The sequence below is a fragment of the Nerophis ophidion genome, linkage group LG03, assembly GCF_033978795.1.
Source record: "Nerophis ophidion isolate RoL-2023_Sa linkage group LG03, RoL_Noph_v1.0, whole genome shotgun sequence".
NCBI lineage: Eukaryota > Metazoa > Chordata > Actinopteri > Syngnathiformes > Syngnathidae > Nerophis > Nerophis ophidion.
The window spans coordinates 40,801,410-40,822,873 of NC_084613.1; the positions used below are offsets into that span (position 1 = coordinate 40,801,410).

General features: G+C 41.2%; 1 protein-coding gene across 1 annotated transcript in view; it reads right to left on the reverse strand.

Moving 5' to 3' along the window:
* The window catches only part of si:dkey-21a6.5 (multiple epidermal growth factor-like domains protein 9), a 28,217-nt gene extending 8,618 nt beyond the window's left edge, over nucleotides 1-19,599 (reverse strand). Inside the window, exons 1-3 of the mRNA XM_061895193.1 lie at nucleotides 19,440-19,599; nucleotides 9,336-9,509; nucleotides 9,115-9,253 (exon numbers count right to left, since the gene is read on the reverse strand). Of these exons, the coding sequence (XP_061751177.1) occupies nucleotides 9,115-9,253; nucleotides 9,336-9,509; nucleotides 19,440-19,479 (353 nt within the window). The 5' untranslated portion in view covers nucleotides 19,480-19,599. The remainder of the gene's footprint in view (nucleotides 1-9,114; nucleotides 9,254-9,335; nucleotides 9,510-19,439) is intronic.
* Nucleotides 19,600-21,464: the final 1,865 nt, after the last annotated feature.

Sequence of the window (21,464 nt, forward strand, 5' to 3'; positions counted from 1 at the left end):
ATACCGGACGATTCTGCAAATTTAATGGCTGGCTTACAGCGTGGTCACTCCGGGATCACTTACGACCACCAGACTATTCTGGATGTGGATAGATCGGGCCGTTTTGGACTGAATGACGCGTGCTTGCTAGACCGGCTAGCTAGCATGGGAATACTTTGCCGGCTACATCCAGCGGCCTGTGAAGCAGCGGAGTATATGTGTTGTCTGTCTATTTATGAATAATGCAGACGAGGAGTATTGGCTGATTTCTTAACGTTTGCTTTCAGAGCGTGCATATCACAACATACAAGATGCCGTCATGGCGACACAACCTATACCGGGCTACCGTGCATGCTCGTCACTCCTGTTGCATGCTGGGTAGGGTAGTTCCTTTTTTCCCTGGCTCATAACATCACAATATAGTACCATGTATATGATGCGTTCAGTTTATCAAAGCACCAAGCAAACAATTGGGAAATTCCCATCATATCAATTCCTAGATATGGTCATAATTATTTTAAGTGCACTACGCAGAATAAACACAACATTATTAATATTGCTACTACGGATAATTTGTGTTGGCCCTGCGATGAGGTCGCGACTTGTCCAGGGTGTACCCCGCCTTCCGCCCGATTGTAGCTGAGATAGGCGCCAGCGCCCCCCGCGACCCCAAAAGGGAACAAGCGGTAGAAAATGGATGGATGGATGGACGGATAATTTGATCAAAAATTCCCTAAAACAGCCCACTACCTATAATATAGGTTTTTTAAACATAAGATCCCTGATAAAAAAAATGTTTCTGCTGTTACCTCAGAAATTGCCTTTTCAGATGTTATGATTGTGGCTCAGAGATTTGTATGTAGATTATATTTATTTTCCGTAACAAACAAATAAGCTTAAATGTTTGTATTTACATTTTTTGAGTTGATTTTCATAAAATATGCTATTTAACTGCTACTGTTTAACAAGGACTGATTTAAATTTTGTTTGCACAACAAATGTTTTGGCGCTTTTGTTCATGTGGGAGAATATTCCAATAAAGGTGCACCACACACTACTTTTGAATTCATTATTGGGCTTTGCGTATACAATGCAGTTAATCGTGATTAATCGGAGAAATAGTGCGACTAACTTCGATTAAAATTTTTAATCGTTGCCCATCCCTAATTTAAACTCAACACTTCAAACTTAAACTTAAATTTGGATTTAGCATTTGGATTCAACATATTTATATTCAACATTTACCATTTATTTTTAAAAGTTATATTTAATATTTATATTTATAATAATTTATAATTAAATATGTTAAATATTATATGTATAACATGCTTTAATAGTTTACATTTTTAAAATAATAATTTATTCTTTAAAATTAAACATCTGAATTCAACATTTATATTTAACATGTATATTTGACATTCAGATTTAAAATTTATATTTAGATGTACCACTTACATTTCTATATAACAATTGGATTCACCATTTATTTTTACCCCAAATGTGAAGAAAAATTGTATATGTATACAAAGTGAGCTAAATGTGAAAAAAGTACTATAAATGTGAGAAAAGTGAGCTAAATATATCGTATAGAAAAGTGTGATTGGCACATTCGGCAACCTATACTCATTAGGCTAGGTGGTTATTCTGTCATGTATTTTTCCAATTTCATGGTAAATCAACCATAACAATCATGTGTAATCTAACAAAAAATTAATATTTACTTGTAATACATAGGCCAGTGGTTCTCAACCTTTTTTCAGTGATGTACCCCCTGTGAACATTTTCTTAATTCAAGTATCAATCAATCAATGTTTACTTATATAGCCCTAAATCACTAGTGTCTCAAAGGGCTGCACAAACCACTACGACATCCTCGGTAGGCCCACATAAGGGCAAGGAAAACTCACACCCAGTGGGACATCGGTGACAATAATGACCTAGTGGGACGTCGGTGACAATGATGACTATGAGAACCTTGGAGAGGAGGAAAGCAATGGATGTCGAGCGGGTCTAACATGATACTGTGAAAGTTCAATCCATAATGGATCCAACACAGTAGCGAGAGTCCAGTCCAAAGCGGATCCAACACAGCAGCGAGAGTCCCGTTCATAGCGGAGCCAGCAGGAAACCATCCCAAGCGGAGGCGAATCAGCACCGCAGAGATGTCCCCAGCCGATACACAGGCAAGCAGTACATGGCCACCGGATCGAATCGGACCCCCTCCACAAGGGAGAGTGGGACATAGAAGAAAAAGATAAGAAACTGGTCTAAAAAGGGAGTCTATTTAAAGGCTAGAGTATACAAATGAGTTTTAAGGTGAGACTTAAATGCTTCTACTGAGGTGGCATCTCGAACTGTTACCGGGACGGCATTCCAGAGTACTGGAGCCCGAACGGAAAACGCTCTATAGCCCGCAGACTTTTTTTGGGCTTTGGGAATCACTAATAAGCCGGAGTCCTTTGAACGCAGATTTCTTGCCGGGACATATGGTACAATACAATCGGCAAGATAGGATGGAGCTAGACCGTGTAGTATTTTATACGTAAGTAGTAAAACCTTAAAGTCACATCTTAAGTGCACAGGAAGCCAGTGCAGGTGAGCCAGTACAGGTGTAATGTGATCAAACGTTCTTGTTCTTGTCAAAAGTCTAGCAGCCGCATTTTGTACCAACTGTAATCTTTTAATGCTAGACATGGGGAGACCCGAAAATAATACGTTACAGTAATCGAGACGAGACGTAACAAACGCATGGATAATGATCTCAGCGTCTTTAGTGGACAGAATGGAGCAAATTTTAGCGATATTGCGGAGATGAAAGAAGGCCGTTTTAGTAACGCTTTTAATGTGTGCCTCAAAGGAGAGAGTTGGGTCGAAGATAATACCCAGATTCTTTACCGTGTCGCCTTGTTTAATTGTTTGGTTGTCAAATGTTAGAGTTGTATTATTAAATAGAGTTCGGTGTCTAGCAGGACCGATAATCAGCATTTCCGTTTTTTTGGCGTTGAGTTGCAAAAAGTTAGCGGACATCCATTGTTTAATTTCATTAAGACACGCCTCCAGCTGACTACAATCCGGCGTGTTGGTCAGCTTTAGGGGCATGTAGAGTTGGGTGTCATCAGCATAACAGTGAAAGCTAACACCGTATTTGCGTATGATGTCACCTAGCGGCAGCATGTAGATGCTGAAGAGTGCAGGGCCAAGGACCGAACCCTGGGGAACTCCACACGTTACCTTAACGTAGTCCGAGGTCACATTGTTATGGGAGACACACTGCATCCTATCAGTAAGATAAGAGTTAAACCAAGACAGGGCTAAGTCTGACATACCAATTCGTGTTTTGATACGTTCTAATAAAATATTATGATCGACGGTATCGAAAGCAGCGCTAAGATCGAGGAGCAGCAACATAGATGACGCATCAGAATCCATCGTTAGCAATAGATCATTAGTCATTTTTGCGAGGGCTGTCTCCGTGGAGTGATTTGCCCTGAAACCGGATTGAAAGGTTTCACATAGTTTGTTAGACGCTAAGTGTTCATTTAACTGCTCCGCAACAATTTTTTCGAGGATTTTTGAAATAAAAGGAAGGTGAGACACCGGTCGGTAGTTTACCATGAGGTCAGGATCGACGTTAAGTCTTTTAAGAAGAGGATGAATAACCGCTTTTTTGAATGCTAGGGGAACAGTGCCCGAGGAGAGTGATAAGTTTATAATATTTAGCACTGATGGACCTAATAATACAAAGAGCTCCTTGATCAGTTTCCCAGGAAGAGGGTCAAGTAAACATGTTTGTTTTATTCCATTTACACGTTGTAACAATTCCTCTAATGTTATTTCCTCAAAACGAGAGAAACTATTTTGGAGGGCAGCATCCGCCGTATATACCATCGTGTCAGTGTTAATAGAACCCCGTTGTAGCTGGGACGCATTGTCTTTAATCTCCTTTCTAATGACTTCAATTTTCTTACTAAAGAATTGCATAAAGTCATCAGCTGAGTGGGTTGAGCTACTGGAAGGGGTCCCTTGTTGGGTTAGCGATGCTACCGTACTAAACAAAAATTTAGGATCGTTTTTATTACGGTGGATGAGATTTGAGTAATATTTAGCTTTAGCTAAGGTAAGCATGCGTTTATAAGTTATTAAACCATCACTCCATGCTTGATGGTGCACCTCAAGTTTAGTCGTGCGCCATTTGGGTTCCAGCTTTCTACATAATAATTTCTGAGCTCTAGTTTCTTCTGTAAACCACGGGGTGCGCTTTTTTGGAGCCTTTTTTAACTTTAGCGGTGCTATGTTATCAATGGTTTCGCGCAGGGCGTCGTTAAAGTTGTTAGTGAGGTTATCAATAGAGCCCACATATTTTGGGAATGGTGCCATTACCGAGGGCAGTAGGTCAGCAAGAGTTGTCGTTGTGGCCGTATTAATGTTGCGGCTGCTATAGCAGTTATTATTATTATTAGTTTGACGAACATGCGTCTGAACATCGAATTTTATAAGGTAATGATCGGACAATACTTTAGTATACGGGAGTATCGTAACTCTGGAAACGGTGATACCCCTGACAAGCACTAGGTCTATTGTATTACCGTTGCGATGCGTGGGTTCATTTATTATTTGTGTGAGACCACAGCTATCAATTATAGTCTGGAGCGCTACGCACGGTGGGTCCGATGGGGTATTCATATGGATATTAAAGTCCCCCATTATGATAATATTATCGGCGTGTGTCACTAGATCAGCAACGAACTCTGAGAATTCATTGATAAAGTCCAAATAGGGCCCTGGGGGGCGGTAGATAACAGCCAGGTGTAGAGGCAGCGGTGTGACAGACCTCATAGTAAGCACCTCAAACGATTTATATTTATTATTTATGTTAGGACTAAGGTTAAAGTTTTTGTTGTATATCAGTGCGACCCCCCCACCCCTTTTAAGCGGACGGGCAATATGCGCATGTGTAAAGTTAGGAGGACATGCCTCATTTAGCGCAAAAAAGTCGTTTGGTTTAAGCCAGGTTTCGCTGAGACCGATGACGTTAAGATTGTTGTCTCTGATAATATCATTAACTAACAACGTTTTAGGAGACAATGATCTTATGTTTAAAAAACCTATATTATAGGTAGTGGGCTGTTTTAGGGAGTTTTTGATCAAATTATCCGTAGTAGCAATATTAATAACGTTGTGTTTATTATGCCCAGTGCATTTAGTATAATTACGACCATATCTAGGAATTGATACGACGGGAATTTTCCGATTGTTGGATTGTTGCTTTGATAAACTGCACGCATCATAGTTAGCCACCTCAGTAAAACACATGTCCAACTCTGAAACACTCAAAGCAGAAAAAACTTGTTCTAATTTAACTGACTCCTTACCCAGACCAGTAGTCTCGCATCTTCCATTTAAATGCGGCTGCAGGATGGAGGGAAGTGGTGTTCTGTGGGGATTAGCCTTCTGCTTTGTTTTTAGCCCCGCTCGGCATCCGCGTTTCCGATCACACCGCTGGCGTCTGCTCCGTAGACGGCCCCCGCTGCTACAATACTCCCCTGCATGTAGCCGCCGACGTATTCCCATGCTAGTTAGCACGTTTAGCACGCACGCGTCTATCGGTCCGAAACAGCCCGATATGTCCACATCCAGAAGTGTCTGGCGGTCTTACGTGATCACGGAGTGACCACGATGTGAGCCAGCCATGAAGTTTGTAGAATTGTCCGGTATTTCTGCCAAATGTTTCATCTTTAGCAGGAGCTCCGCGAGGACGCAGTCATCTTGGATTTTACCCCCTAATCACAGCAAAGTTGTTAAGGTTTAAACAGGGGAGTGACAGCAAATGGACACCAGGTGGCAGTAACGTCAGAAGATTTATTATATATAAATATATATATATATATATATATTATATATATATATATATATATTTAATAATCAAACAATAGAAAATAAACTAATAATAAAATAAAGGAAATGGAGCGTGACAAAATCCAAGAGTGTGTATGGTGTATGACTATGTGTAGACTTTAACCGAAGTGTGTGTTACCAAGTGTTGAACGGGAGAAGAGGAAGTCCAGGGGGCGAAAGCGTAGTCGAGAGGCAGGAGCAAGGCATCATGGTCCGGGGGGTGAGCGAGGAGTCGAAAAACCATGAAGCGCGGGGGAGGCAAGGAAGATCCGGGAGCACAAGAAGCACAGCTTGACTCGGGGATACACACAGGGAAGGTACAAATGACTATACTCCGGCGCTGGCATGCAAAGTTGTGCCGGCTTATGAAGGCAGGTTCTTCAATTAAGGGCAGTTGTGGTTATTGACTACAGCTGGCGGCCGCTGCAGGGCTGAGACGCGCGCGGCGCGTCCCTGGGCGTGTCCTGAGGATGAGCGCCGTTGGCAAGGGTCTGAGCCGTAACAATGTCCACCCTCCCCCCCCCCCCCACACACACCCCTCCCATGGACAGATTCCAGATGTCCTAGAATATAAACCCCCCCAAAAGCAGGAACCAAAATCAAGGGAGGGTGGAGGGGCGAACTGGTGTTGGGTCGCCGGCCCAAGTGTCCCCGAATCCACCGGGGACGAGTCTGGTGGCGGCGGCGAGTAGAACGCCGCTGAGGCTGGCAAGGCAGGCGACCAAGGAACGGCCACCGTCTAGGCCGTCTGGAAGGCAGACGTGAGTGGCGCCATGGTGCGTCTCGCCGGAAACGAGGAGACATCGGCGTAGAAGCAGCAGCCGACGTCTTCGGCGTGGAAGCAGCAGCGGACGTCTTCGGCGTGGAAGCAGCAGCGGACGTCATCGACGTGGAAGCAGCAGCGGACGTCATCGGCGTGGAAGCAGCAGTGGACGTCATCGGCGGCGTGGAAGCAGCAAAGGACGTCATCGACGGCGTGGAGGCAGCAACGGACGTCATCGACGCCGGAGACGAGGAGGGCAGCTGAGAAGCCAGTGCTGCTGGCCGGGGTGCGGAGGTCGGCGGAGCCGACCGAGGAGCAAAGGTCAGGGCCAGCCTGGGAGCTGGTGGAGACGAGGGAGCCAGCCTGGGGACGGGTGCTAGCTCAGGGAAAGGTGCTAGCTCGGAGGCTAGCTCGGGGACAGGTGCTAGCTTGGAGGCTAGCCGAGGGACAGGTGCTAGCTCGGGGGCTAGCTGAGGGACAGGTGCTAGCTCGGGGGCTAGCCGAGGGGCTGGTGCTAGCTCGGGGGGGAGCCGAGGGGCTGGTGCTAGCTCGAGGGCTAGCCGAAGGGCTGGTGGTAGCTCGGGGGCTAGCCGAGGGGCTGGTACTAGCTTGGAGGATAGCCTGGGGGCTGGTGCTATTTCAGACGCTAGCTTGGGAACTGGTGATAGCTCGGAGGCTAGCTAGGGGACAAGTACTAGCTCGGAGGCTAGCTTGGGGACAAGTGCTAGCTTGGAGGCTAGCCTGGGAACTGGCGGCTGCGGCTGGGAAAAGCAGAAGATAGGTGGAATTAGTCTGGCAGGGGGTAGCCTGTCTTGGTGCAGCTGCGCCACCTCATCAGCACAACCACCAGTAATACCGCCCCCTGCGAAAAGGCGGATGCCAGACGCTCTTTACTGGCTGAGGAACAGTCACTGAGGGTGGGAGGAGGGGGTCCAGGCGACGGGTAAATTCCTCCTTGCTCATATCACTGCTAAACATGCCTTTCCATGACAGGTTGGCAGGACAAAACAACTCCTCCGGTTCGGAGCGAAAAAAAGAATAAAGACATTGTGAATGGGGAAAGAGGAGGAAAATTTTTTTTTTTCACAGCAGGCGGTACGAAAGTCACTGGGGGCGGGGCTAAAGTCACTGGGGGACGAGCAAAAGAAACAAACTGTGCTGTCAGGTCCTTATATATAATGTAATTTGGCCGGAGTATACTGTTATGTTTTACTAAGTGGAGCGACAGCAAATGCACACCAGGTGGAAGTAATGTCCAAAGATTTATTATATATATTAACATATATGTGTATATATATATATATATATATATATAAATCAAACAATAGAAAATAAACTAAGGAAATGGACTGTGACAAAATCCAAGAGTGTGTATGGCGTATGACTATGTGTAGAATTTAACCGAAGTGTGTGTTACCAAGTGTTGAACGAGAGAAGAGGAAGTCCAGGGGGCGGAAGCGTAGTCGAGAGGCAGGAGCGAGGCGTCGTTGTCCGGGGGCGAGCGAAGAGTCGAAAAACCATGAAGCGCGGTGTAGGCAAGGAAGATCCAGGAGCACAAGAAGCACAGCTTGACTCGGGGATACACACAGGGAAGGTACAAATGACTATACTCCGGCGCCGGCATGCAAAGCTGTGCCGGCTTATGAAGGCAGGTCCTTCATTAAGGTGATTGATTACAGCTGGCGGCCACTGCAGGGTGGAGACGCGCGCGGCGCGTCCCTGGGCGTGTCCTGAGGTGCGCTCACTGGAGCGCACAGACGGATGAGCGCCGTTGGCAAGGGTCTGAGCCGTAACAAAAGCCTTTTTGGTTAAGAAAAAGAGATAAAGAAGTAAAATACAGCACTATGTCTTCAGTTTCTGATTTATTAAATTGTAGTGCAGTTTGCTAATTTGCAGTGGTCTTTTTTGTACTATTTGGAAAAAAAGATATAAAAATAACTAAAAACTTGTTGAAACATACACAAGTAATTCAATTATAAAAAAAGATTCCTACACATAAATCATCAACTTAAAGTGCCCTCTTTGGGGATTGTAATAGAGATCCATCTGGATTCATGAATTTAATTCTAAACATTTCTTCACAAAAAAAGAAATCTTTAACATCAATATTTATGGAACATGTTCACAAAAGATTTAGCTGTCAACACTAAATATTGCATTGTTGCATTTCTTTTCCCAGTTTATGAACTTACAATCATATTTCGTTTAAGTATTATTCAATAAATATATTTCTAAAGGATTTTTGAATTGTTGCTATTTTTAGAATATTTTTTTAAAATCTCACGTACCCCTTGTAATACTTTCAAGTACCCCCAGGGGTACGTGTACCCCCATTTGAGAACCACTGGTATAGGCTACTGTACACAATAATTCTTAACACTGCGCTGGATTAAATACAAAATACGAATTGGAAAAAAGAAGATAAAAACAGTACTGGACTTTGTGGCACAGTAATGTAGAACCACGAGCAATCCTACTTTGTGTAGAAGCCCTGCCGGCATGGAAGGCACTGCAGTTGTCCAGACAGCGGTTGGTAGAAGCCAGTAGTGCATGGCAGACAGGCTCCAGGAACTAGACAGAGCCCAGGCACGGTGCAGCATGCACAGAGCAGTGTGCCTTAGGATGTGGATAAGTAGTGTTTAGTCTCCACTCTTTAGTAATACATTATGACACATGTACAGAAACAGTACAAACTCACTATTGTCGTACTGTGATCCGGGTGCACACGGCTCACAGTTGGAAGTGTTTAATGCAGAGCAGCTGGAGGTGGTGGTGCTGACAGGAGCAGGAGTTGGCGTCACAGCAGTGCCGTTCTCCACCAGGGTGCTGGCGAGGGCTGCAGGAGTGGGTGTGGTCTGACTCAGCACCGTGCCTACAACATAAATATGGTGTGACTGTGACTACATAACTATATTTTTGGTCTAACATGGACGGGGGAATTCAATGATTCATTTGACCAGAAGGTGACTTCTGTAAAAGAGAATTTAATCTCACGTAGGGTTTTAGACATGATATTACAATAGAACAGTGACAACCACGCCAAATATTATTTCATCTGCCAGGCCCGACAGCAAAATATATTTGTTTAATCATTCAGCACAGTTGTGCAAGGTAAGTGTTTCTCATGCATGTGTGGGAAGTTGGGTAAGGGTTAAGGCAATGTTAATTTTGTTAACTAATTATTAGTGATGCTACTTGGATGAAATGTACCTAAGATACAAGAGAAGTCATTCCCAGAGGATCGTAGGAAGCTACATGGACCCCCATTTGAAAAGATACACCAGGGACCCCCATAAGAGAAGATTTACAGATATTATAGCAGTGATTAAATCCCCCCTTTTATTTGCAAGGACCCCCAGTTTGACATATATTAAACTACAAACCCCCATTTAATGGCATTCCTATCAATGGGCCCACATGAATAATATCAACGTTAATGTAACAGAGTATACGAATGGGACTAAATGGACCCAATAAGGCTCGATTACTATTAACTATCTGTCATTTAGCTGGGGGAACCCTACAACTCCCTCTGGGAGTCACCACATATATTATATATTTATTTTAGATTGCCAAATCTTTGGCCCACCCTTATAATCTTATTAATTTTCTCTGTTTACAGTAAATAAAAACAGCAGCTTTCTAGATCTTGACAAAAAAAAAGTACAATGTGTTGTTCGGGAACGGATGACAATGTTTATGTGCAGTAAAACTTTTCATGAACTTACTCACCTTAATGTGTCCTCTTAAATTTGTGTTACTTGTCGAGAGCAGTTTGGATGTTGGTTGGTTTACAGAGTACAGCATTAAAAATAAAGGTTGTTTTCTCTAAATGCATGAATGTGTGCCTAAATATGGCCAAGTAAAGTAAACACATTATTGAGGGTTCCCTGGACGTGGTCTTCATCACTAAAGGAAAAATCTGCACAGAAAATCCTCCTGCCATCTTCAAGTACCGGTAGGTTTCTTTCTTTTTGAGTTGTCAGCTTGAAGCTTTTCTTTGTTTCTGACTCCCTCGTCATCTAGTGGCAAGTGCATGTGTCAGTCTGTCATGATTTTGCTTCCTGGTTTTGATGAGCCACCCAATTTTGCCTGGGATTGGCCATTCCCTAATATTTTGCATTAAACTTAGTCAACCGTGACTCATCATTATGTCCATATTTGGCGTTGCAGTTAATTTTCCTTCTTTGTACCTTTGATTTAAGATACCTAGGTACAGTACATGGGTCTAAAAATAGCGACGATACAGAAATCGCTACGCTACTGCCACACTGCTGGGAAATGTAGTTAAACTACGTAGCATTGCTACTTGTAACGAGCTACTGCCCATCACTGCTAATCATTTTAATTATAATTATTTTAATTATTGTCAACAAGCCTGCTCAGTGGGCTAGTGGTTAGTGTGTCCGCCCCGAGATTGGTAGATCGTGAGTTCATACCCCGGCCGAGTCATACCAAAGACTATGAAATTGGGACCCATTACACCTTGCTTGGCACTCAGCATCAAGGGTTGGAATTGGGGGTTAAATCACCAAAATGAATCCCGAGCGCGGCCACCGCTGCAGCTCACTGCTCCTCTCACCTCCCAGGGGGGCGAAACAAGGGGATGGGTCAAATGCAGTGTAATGTGTGACCATCAGTGGTACTTTAACTTTAACCTATTTTACTTGACTAAAATGAGATGATGATCATAATCAAAACAAATGCACGTTGACTAAGACAATGACAAATTTAACTGACATTTTAGTCAACGAATAAAAGCAAAACAAAAATGCTGACAGACACTAAGTCTAATCAGGTATTTGGGACCAGTTTGGAACACTGTGTATCTCTTAAACAGCGCATGCGAAAAGGTCGGGAGCGGGTTACATAGGAGAGCCAATCAGATGCTTTTCTTCTTGATGATAAGAAATTTGGAATCCTCACCAAAACTGTATGCATTTAGTAGGTTCCACCTTGTAATATGCTTACACCACTGAGAATGACCAAAGGACTGTACGTCCATCCATTTTTCTACAACTTGTCGCCTTTAGGGTTCCGGGGGGTGCTGGAGCCTATCTCAGCTGCATTCGGGGGGAAGGCGTGTACACCCAGAACAAGTCGCCACCTCATCACAGGGCCAACACAGATAGACAGACAACATTCACACTCACATTGACACACTTGGGACAATTTAGTGTTGGCAATCAACCTATCCCAGGTGCATGTTTTAGGAGGTGGGAGGAAGCTGGAGTACCCGGAGTGAACCCATGCAGTCACTTGACAAACATGCAAACTCTGCACAGAAATATCCCGAGCCCGGGACTGAACTCAGAACCTTCTTATTGTGAGGCACATGTACTAACCCCTCCACCACCGTGCTGCCCAGCAAAGGACTAAAGTCGACTAAATGTACTGTAATTTCAGTGGACTGAAATGACATTGTTAAATTTAGCCGATTAAAACAAAATCAATTTGGATGACTAAAATATGAGTATAAATGAATAACATTTTTCTGTGCCAGATTGTTATGCTGGTTTGGATGCATTTGGATGCATGGAGCTCCTAGAGTTGTTGGTCAGTGGGAAGCACTATCAGCCCTTTGCTACAGTGCTTGTAAGTGATGAGGAAGAACCTTTTAAATTGGAGCATTTTGTGCTAATTTTGATAAAAGAGATGCAATTATGTTACAATTAAACTGTTACTGCCTGTCCCAGATTGCAAGTGGTGAGAGTCCCAAAGTTTCTAAACTTCCCCAAATTTCTGAAAGTAATGTAATACGTTATCAACATTATCATCTTTGAACCAGGAGGTCAGTTGCTAACAAAAAAGGAAGAAACAAAATGCAACAATGTTTATCACATTCAGTTTTTCTTCTTGCTGTTTGAAACAGTTTCGTTTTCCCTTTAGTAAAAAAGATTTGAAAAGTAAACTTTAATCGACTTCTAATATCTACCTTGAAGCAGAAAGTAGCTCACTAACACTTGGAGGGATAAATTAAATATATAAATGTTTACTTTTGTTACAGGGGTTTATTGTTGTTTTTTGCAGTTGGAAAGGAGATGAAACAGTTTAACTGGCCCTAAGTCTAGAAAAAAATATGTTTACACTTTTGTTAGTCAATATTTTTTTTGATTGGCTGTTTGACTCTAAGTATAACCTGAAAGTGCCTTGAATGAGAAAAGATACCGTCCGACTCCCATTATCCTCTGTGAACCAGGAAGTGGCTTGCTAACACATGTAGGAACAAACACAAATATGGCTTTTAAAAATGTGTTTTGCACTGTTGTTTGTGTTTTTTGCTGTATGAGTGAAAATGAAACCTTTTCTTGCCCCAGAATAAATAATGGTATCCTGGTGTCTTATATAATCTTCCGTTAACCACCATAGATCCGGACAGACAATTAAACACAACTATGACGTTCAACAATGTTATTCACTTCTGCAGCTATTCTCAAACTGCGGCACTGTACACAGGCTCCATCTAACAGTACGCCAAAGAATGACTTTAATAAAGTAGTGTTTTATTGTCCTGTATTCTAACACAGTGTTACGGTTCAAACTGTGTGTAATGTTACAGTGGCCAGTATATTAAATATACAAGTTAACTAAAAAATCCGCCTTGTTTTAATGAATACTTAGGAATACTATGCTACTGTATTCTAATGTTGGTCATTATGGTGGTACTTGAAGAGACAGGTTTTTTCTGAGGTGTTAGAAGGATCTTTTGGATTTTTTCGCTGTTTGAAAGGCAATGAAAGTGTTACCCTCCTTTAACCTTTAAATGATTATACTAACCGGGTTTGTTTGACATTATTTTCAAAAATACAAAAGTACAACATTACTATGATTTAAGGGGCGAAAAAAGACGGTAGGGAAAAGTATTATTTTCCTTTAATTGTGGGATGCGCACAATAACACTGACATTCTATAAGCCACAATACAATGCAGTGGATAATTTAAGATTTTGTCCGGGTTCACAAGCGTCACATTCTACCAATAAATTTAGCCTTGTCACATCAGACCAGTGAACCAGTCACGGTGGACCAATGAAAGTGTTCACATTAAATCAAATACACTCACATTGTTACAGTAGTCAGTCAGCCATTTAACATTTAACTTACGCTCCTCAAGACACGACAAAATGCACACAACACCATCCCAAAAACGAAAACTAAGACTTTGCCATCGAAAAAAGAAAACGAGCCGCTGTATGAAGTGGAAAGCCCCCACAACTCGGGCCCTGAAAGGCCATACCACCACGTGCCAATAAAGAAGGTGTAAGCCCAGTGCCAAAGAGAGAAAACGGACGATGCAACCCTTAGTCCCCTCAACTGTTGCACCGAAAAAGATGTCACTCTCCGGTAGGCTGTGTAGTGCATACTGTGTTACTGGCACTGTGTAAATACCCATGTAGTACACCTGCAGCTAACAGGCGTGGGGGGCCAGAATACAGTCATTCCTCGTTTATCGATGTTAATTGGTTCCAGACATTGCCGCGATGTATACATTTATGCAGAGGAGAATTAATTAATTACAAATCAAATATTTTCATAGTTAGAGCAAAACAACTGTTTATGACCGTTTAAATACATTCTTCAACTTTATGAGAGCCCTCTAGACATGGAATAACACCCCGAGTCACCTTTACACTCTTAATCCGAAATAGTAATGCTACTCATGGCCCAGCCAACGGTACTGATTGGTTTGGTCACCCCTGGTGGCCAATACTACTGTAGTATTGATATTTTTTTTAGTTTATTTAGCTATTTATATGTTGTAAACGCTTATTTTATTAAAGTATGCTTTAAAGCATGGGCGTGAAACTCAAATACAGAGTGGGCCAAAATTTAAAACCGAACAAAGCCCCGGGCCGAGGTTGAACAAATTAACCTTTTAATAGGGACCCAAACAAGTTTTGCATTGAATCTTGAACAAGCAAAGCTTACAGTATATAACTTTATAGTGACATGCAAAATCAAGTTTCAAATAATAATAATAATTAAAAAATATTAATGGCATATCAAATAAAATTTTAATAAAAATGGAATGCCTTTTTTTGGCGGCGGGGTTGAGATGGACGGGGTTTGGTGATAGCGGGGGGTGTATATTGTAGCGTCCCGGAAGAGTTAGTGCTGCAAGGGGTTGTGGGTATTTGTTCTGTTGTGTTTATGTTGTGTTACGGTGCGGATGTTCTCCCGAAATGTGTCCTTCTTGTTTGGTGTGGGTTCACAGTGTGGCGCATATTTCTAACAGCGTTAAAGTTGTTTATACGGCCACCCTCAGTGTGACCTGTATGGCTGTTGACCAAGTATGCATCGCATTCACTTGTGTGTGTGTATAAGCCGCATATATAATGTGGCTGCGTCGGCACGCTGTTTGTATGGAGGAAAAGCGGACGTGGCGACAGGTTGTAGAGAACGCCAAAGGCAATGCCTTTAAGGCCCAACCCCAATATTGTTGTCCGGGATGAAATTTGGGAGGGGCACTGTACTTTGGGAGTCTTCCGGGAAAATCGGGAGGGTTAGCAAGTAAAAGTATTAGCGGTGAATGCGGTGTTACAGCGGGGGGCCAGCCCTAATGTTAATTTGATATTGCCTCAAGGGCCAAATTGAATTACACGGCGGGCCTAATTTGGCCCACGGGCCAGAGTTTGACACCCATGCTTTAAAGGGTCATATTACAAACCCCGTTTCCATATGAGTTGGGAAATTGTGTTAGATGTAAATATGAACAGAATACAATGATTTGCAAATCCTTTTCAACCCATATTCAGTTGAATATGCTACAAAGACAACATATTTGATGTTCAAACTGATAAACTTTTTTTTTTGCAAATAATCAATAACTTAGAATTTCATGGCTGCAACACATGCCAAAGTAGTTGGGAAAGGGCATGTTCACCACTGTGTTACATCACATCAAGTTTATTTGGGTTTTATTAAAAGTTCGAACAGAAAATGTTTTTTTCAATATCGTCCAGATCATATGACCTATAAAAAGTTAATTCCACTTGATATTAGTAGTGCTAGCTTTGTATTAGCATGCACACCCTTTTATTTTTGAAGTTGAGTATAATAGGGTTTTATACAATTTTAATATTAAAAACTTTTTTTCAATAGCTTCTAAATTATGTGACTTTGGAACTTAATTTCCCTTGGTATTTAGTAGTGCTCGCTATGTAATATCATCAAATTTGACTTTTACAAGATTTTATATAATTTTTTAAAAGATTAACAAGTCATGGCTTTTTTAAAACAATAGCTTGTAGTCATGTGATCTAGAAACATGATTTCACTTGATTTTAGTACTGTACTGCTATCCTTTGTATGATGCAAACCATTTTTTTTTGTACAAACCCCGTTTCCATATGAGTTGGGAAATTGTGTTCGATGTAAATATAAACGGAATACAAGGATTAGCAAATCCTTTTCAACCCATATTCAGTTAAAAGCACTACAAAGACAAGATATTTGATGTTCAAACTCATAAATGTTAGTTGTTTTTTTTGCAAATAATAATTAACTAATAATTTCATGGCTGCAACGCGTGCCAAAGTAGTTGGGAAAGGGCATGTTCACCACTGTGTTCCATCACCTTTTCTTTTAACAACACTCAACAAACGTTTAGGAACTGAGGAAATTATTCGTTGAAGCTTTGAAAGTGGAATTCTTTCCCATTCTTGTTTTATGTAGAGCTTTAGTCGTTCAACAGTCCGGGGTCTCCGCTGTCGGATTTTATGCTTCATAATACGCCACACATTTTCGATGGGAGACAGGTCTGGACTGCAGGCGGGCCAGGAAAGTACCCGCACTCTTTTACTACAAAACCACGCTGTTGTAACACGTGGCTTGGCATTGTCTTGCTGAAATAAGCAGGGGCGTCCATGATAACGTTGCTCGGATGACAACATATGTTGCTCCAAAACCTGTATGGACCTTTCAGCATTAATGGTGCGTTCATAGATGTGTAAGTTACCCATGCCTTGGGCACTAATGCACCCCCATACCATCACAGATGCTGGCTTTTGAACTTTGCACCTATAACAATCCGGATGGTTATTTTCCTCTTTTTTCCGGAGGACACCAAGTCCACAGTTTCCGAATTTATTTTGAAATGTGGACTCATCAGACCACACAATACCTTTCCACTTTGCATCAGTACATCTTAGATGAGCTCGGGCCCAGCGAAGCCAGCGGCGTTTCTGGGTGTTGTTGATAAATGGGTTTGGCTTTGGATAGCGGAGTTTTAACTTGCACTTACAGATGTAGCGACCAACTGTAGTTACTGACAGTGGTTTTATGAAGTGTTCCTGAGCCCATGTGGTGATATCCTTTACACACTGATGTCTGTTTTTGATGCAGTACTGCCTGAGGGGTCAACTGTCCGTAGTATCATCGCTTGCGTGCAGTGATTTTTCTAGGTTCTCAGAACCTTTGGATGATTTTACGGACCATAGATGGTAAAATCCCTAAGTTCCTTGCAATAGCTCGTTGAGAAATGTTGTTCTAAAACTGTTCGCCATTTTGCTTAAAAATTGGTGACCCTCGCCCCATCCTTGTTTGTGAATTACTTAGCCTTTCATGGAAGCTGCTTTTATACCCAATCATGGCACCCACCTGTTCCCAATTAGCCTGCACACCTGTGGGATGTTCTAAATAAGTGTTTGATGAGAATTTCTTAACTTTATTGGTATTTATTGCCACCTTTCCCAACTTCTTTGTCACGTGTTGCTGGCATCAAATTTTAAAGTTAATTATTTGCAAAAAAAAAAAAAAGTTTATTAGTTTGAAAATTGTTGTCTTTGTACCATATTCAACTGAATATGGGTTGAAAATGATTTGCAAATCATAGTATTCCTTTTATAATTACATCCAACACAATTTCCCAACTCATATGGAAACGGGGTTTTTATCAGTTATTAAGTTATGTTTTTTTCGATAGCTTCTTTGTCATGTGACCTATAGAAACCTAATTCCACTTGACGTAAGCACTAGGGCTTCGAATCTTTGGGTGTCCTACGATTCGATTCAGTATCGATTTTTGGGGTCACGATTCGATTTAAAATGTTTTTTTTTTTTTCAATTCAACACGATTCTCGATTCAAGAACGATTTTTTTCCCGATTTAAAAGGATTCTGTATTCATTCAATACATAGGATTTCAGCAGGATCTACCCCAGGCTGCTGACATGCAAGCAGAGTAGTAGATTTTTGTAAAAAGCTTTTATAATTGTAAAGGACAATATTTTATCAACTGATTGCAATAATGTCAATATATTTGAACTATTAAACGAATCAAAACTATGACTTATTTTATTTTTGTGAAAATATTGGACACAGTTTGTTGTCAAGCTTATGAGATGCGATGCAAGTGTAAGCCACTGTGACATGATTGTTCTTTTTTTTCTTTTTATAAATGTCTAATGATAATGTCAATGAGGGATTTTTAATCACTGCTATGCTGAAATTATAAATGATATTGATTGCTGGCTCAGGTTTGGTTTTGGAATTGGATTGCATTGTTATGGTATTGCTATGTATTGTTTTGTTGGATTGAATAAAAAAAATAGATTTTTTTTTAATTAGAATCGATTCTGAATCGCTATCCAAATTCGAATCAATTTTTTCTCACACCCCTAGTAAGTTCTGTTATCATTGCAGTATCATGCACACCTGTCTTCAATTTTGAGTATAATAGCATTTTCTAATGTTAAAAATTGGGGCTTTTTTAAAAATAACTTCTATGTCATAAGACCAAAGAATTTATTTCCACTTCATATTAGCGGAGCTTGTGTTGTAGTATCATGCACACCTTTTTTTATTTTCAAATTTGAGTTTCAAAACAATTTTATATCCAAAGGGACAAGTGGTAGAAAATGGTTGAATGGATGTTTTTCCCCTAATTCATTCTAGGCTCTTTGACTTACAACTTTAATTTCACTTGATATTAGTGGCACTTCTAGTGTAACCTTTTTATATTTGAAAAAAAAAGTTCAATAGGATTTCATATGAATTTTCAATATTACATAAAAAAACAATTTAAAAAAGAACATTTCTGCACGATACTACAAGGCTAGCACTACTAATCCATCCATCCATGTTCTACTACTTGTCCCTTTTGGGGCCGTGAGGGTTGCTGGAGCCTATCCCAGCTGCATCCGGGCGGAAGGCGGCGTACACCCTGGATAAGTCGCCATCTCATCGCAAGGCAGCACTACTGACAGTGGATATCGGTTTTTATAGGTCACATGACTCAGAAGCTATTGAAAGAGAACATGATTTTGAATACTAACAGTGTATATCAAATCTAATGAAATTCAAATTTGAAAAAAGAATATGGAAGACACATATCTTCAACACAATAGTAAGTATAAACGACATTGAGAGAGCAGTAGTGCAAACATATAAAGTAGAACCAACATGAAGAAATAAATGAATCAATAAAGTACTATCTATCTATCTAAATGAATAAGACAAGAGGGCACATTGTGTGAGTCATCACATTAGCCATATGTGCTTGGGAGCTATGAGGAGGAGCCATCTTCCTCAAGAAAAGGACTTATTCAGAAGGAGGGGGTCATGTGATTTTAATCCAGGGCAGCATTTCTGCCAAATGAAAGACATAACCACAAATGCGACATTCCTGCAAGGAATAACGAGTTAGAGGCACAACTAAGTAATGTGGAAAAGCAACACGTGTATTAATTCTCGCTATAATAAGCAAAGAAAACTGACGGAAATGTATATAGGGTCCAAAATCCGATTTGAATGTAACACAACAGTTGAAGTATTTCTAAATTTTGTATGGGAGGAATGACTCACCAAAGAGGCAAAGGGCAGAGATGAGGAGTAGAGGAGCCATCCTCCTTTAATGGTCCTCAACTCTTCTCCTGACTAACTTCATCTACAGCATCTCTTGTTTGACAAATCACAGACAAACTTCTTGTTTTCTTAAAAAAAAAAAAAAAGAGAGAAGGACGTCAGTGTAGATTGAGGCGGGACCTCTGCGTCATGTGACAAAATACACAACATGTGATTTTGCTTTTCGAGGGGAAAAAATAGTAGGAAAACCAGTCGAATGCAGCTTGTTTTTTCACAAGGCTTCTGCTTAAGTGCAGCAAAACAAATCGATTGTCAATGCTGCAACATAACTGTTACACTTTTTACTCTAAACAAGCTTCAAGACAAACAGAATAATCCAAGGAAAACTTTTCTTTTTTAACTACACAAACACATGCATGGTTTATTTTGTGCTGGAGAGAGTCATTATGAAACACATGGCATATATCAGCAATACTACATACACCATTTTATGAAGCAGTACTACCATCTATCAATCCATCCATTTGCTATTGCTCATGCCTTTCGGGGTCGCAGGTGGTGCTGGAGCCTATCTCAGCTACAATTGGGCGGAAGGCGGTGTACAACCTGGACAAGTCGCCACCTCATCACAGGGCCAACACAGATAGACAGACAACATTCACACTCACATTCACACACTAGGGACCATTTAGTGTTGCCAATCAACCTATCCCCAGGTGCATGTTTTGGGAGGTGGGAGGAAACCGGAGCTAGGGCCACATACAGAAAAATGAAAGGATGCGGTGCCACTTTGCTACATCTTTTACATGAAAGACATGCAATGTACTGTAAGTCAACATATGCTAATATCTGAATAAAACATCCACATGTTAAATTTGTGATGTATAGATCAGTGGTTCTCAAACTTTTTTCACCAAGTACCACCTCAGAAAACACTTGGCTCACCAAGTACCAGCATTATGACTAATATTAAAATACAGTAGCATAGTGGGTCTAAGTATTAATTAAAAACAAGGCAGAGGTTTTATTGAAAAGTATTTCATATTTTTGGCCACTGTAACATTACAGTTTGAAGAGTTAGTTTTTGAGTATATTGTCATTGTTTTCTGTGGTACTCCGACTTCCTCCCACTTCCAAAGACATGCACCTGGGGATAGGTTGATTGGCAATACTAAAATTGGCCCTAGTGTGTGAATGTGAGTGTGAATGTTGTCTGTCTATCTGTGTTGGCCCTGCGATGAGATGGCAACTTGTCCAGGGTGTACCACGCCTTCCGCCCGATTGTAGCTGAGATAGGCGCCAGAGCCCCCCGCAACCCCAAAAGGGAATAAGCGGTAGAAAATGGATGGTGAGTTGTTTGGCTGAGAGGCTGTAAAAGAATAGACGTAAACGGTGAATATAGAGAAAATTTGGTTCCCATGCATGCTGATAGAAATGTCGGAGTAAGACGGTTCTGTTTGTGTCTTAAGTGTTTACATTGGTGTCGACTAGTCTGCAGTAGTCAAATTGTAACGACTTCCACTGAAGGCTGATAAACCTTTGATAATGGCTCGATTCTTGTCTTTACAATATTGATTTCTTTGGCGTACCGGATGGAGCCTGTGTACCAGTGACAGAACAAAGCAAATTAAATTCATATTTTCATGATTTCATTCACCTTCATAAATTGTATGCATCTGTAAACCACTTTGCATTGCCTTGCATACACAATGTTCTCTAGAACAAAATCGTTTTGCCTAATGTAACCCCCTTGAGGTATTACATTTCTTAAGTTGTATGCTATTATGCCACCAAATTAAATGTTTTTGAAGACACTCAAAAACTCATTATTTATCGCAAGAAATGTGTACATATGTTCATCATAATAAGCGAACGCACGGAACTCATCAAAGAACAGTGAGACGCGCAGGTCGTCTGCCATTTTGGTTTACAGGTCCCATTTTTGGGGGTGGGGTGCTTGGTACAGTAAAATGTTTTCGTAGTTTTTTGTGTTAAGTTCAATCAATCGAACCCTTAATCACAAAT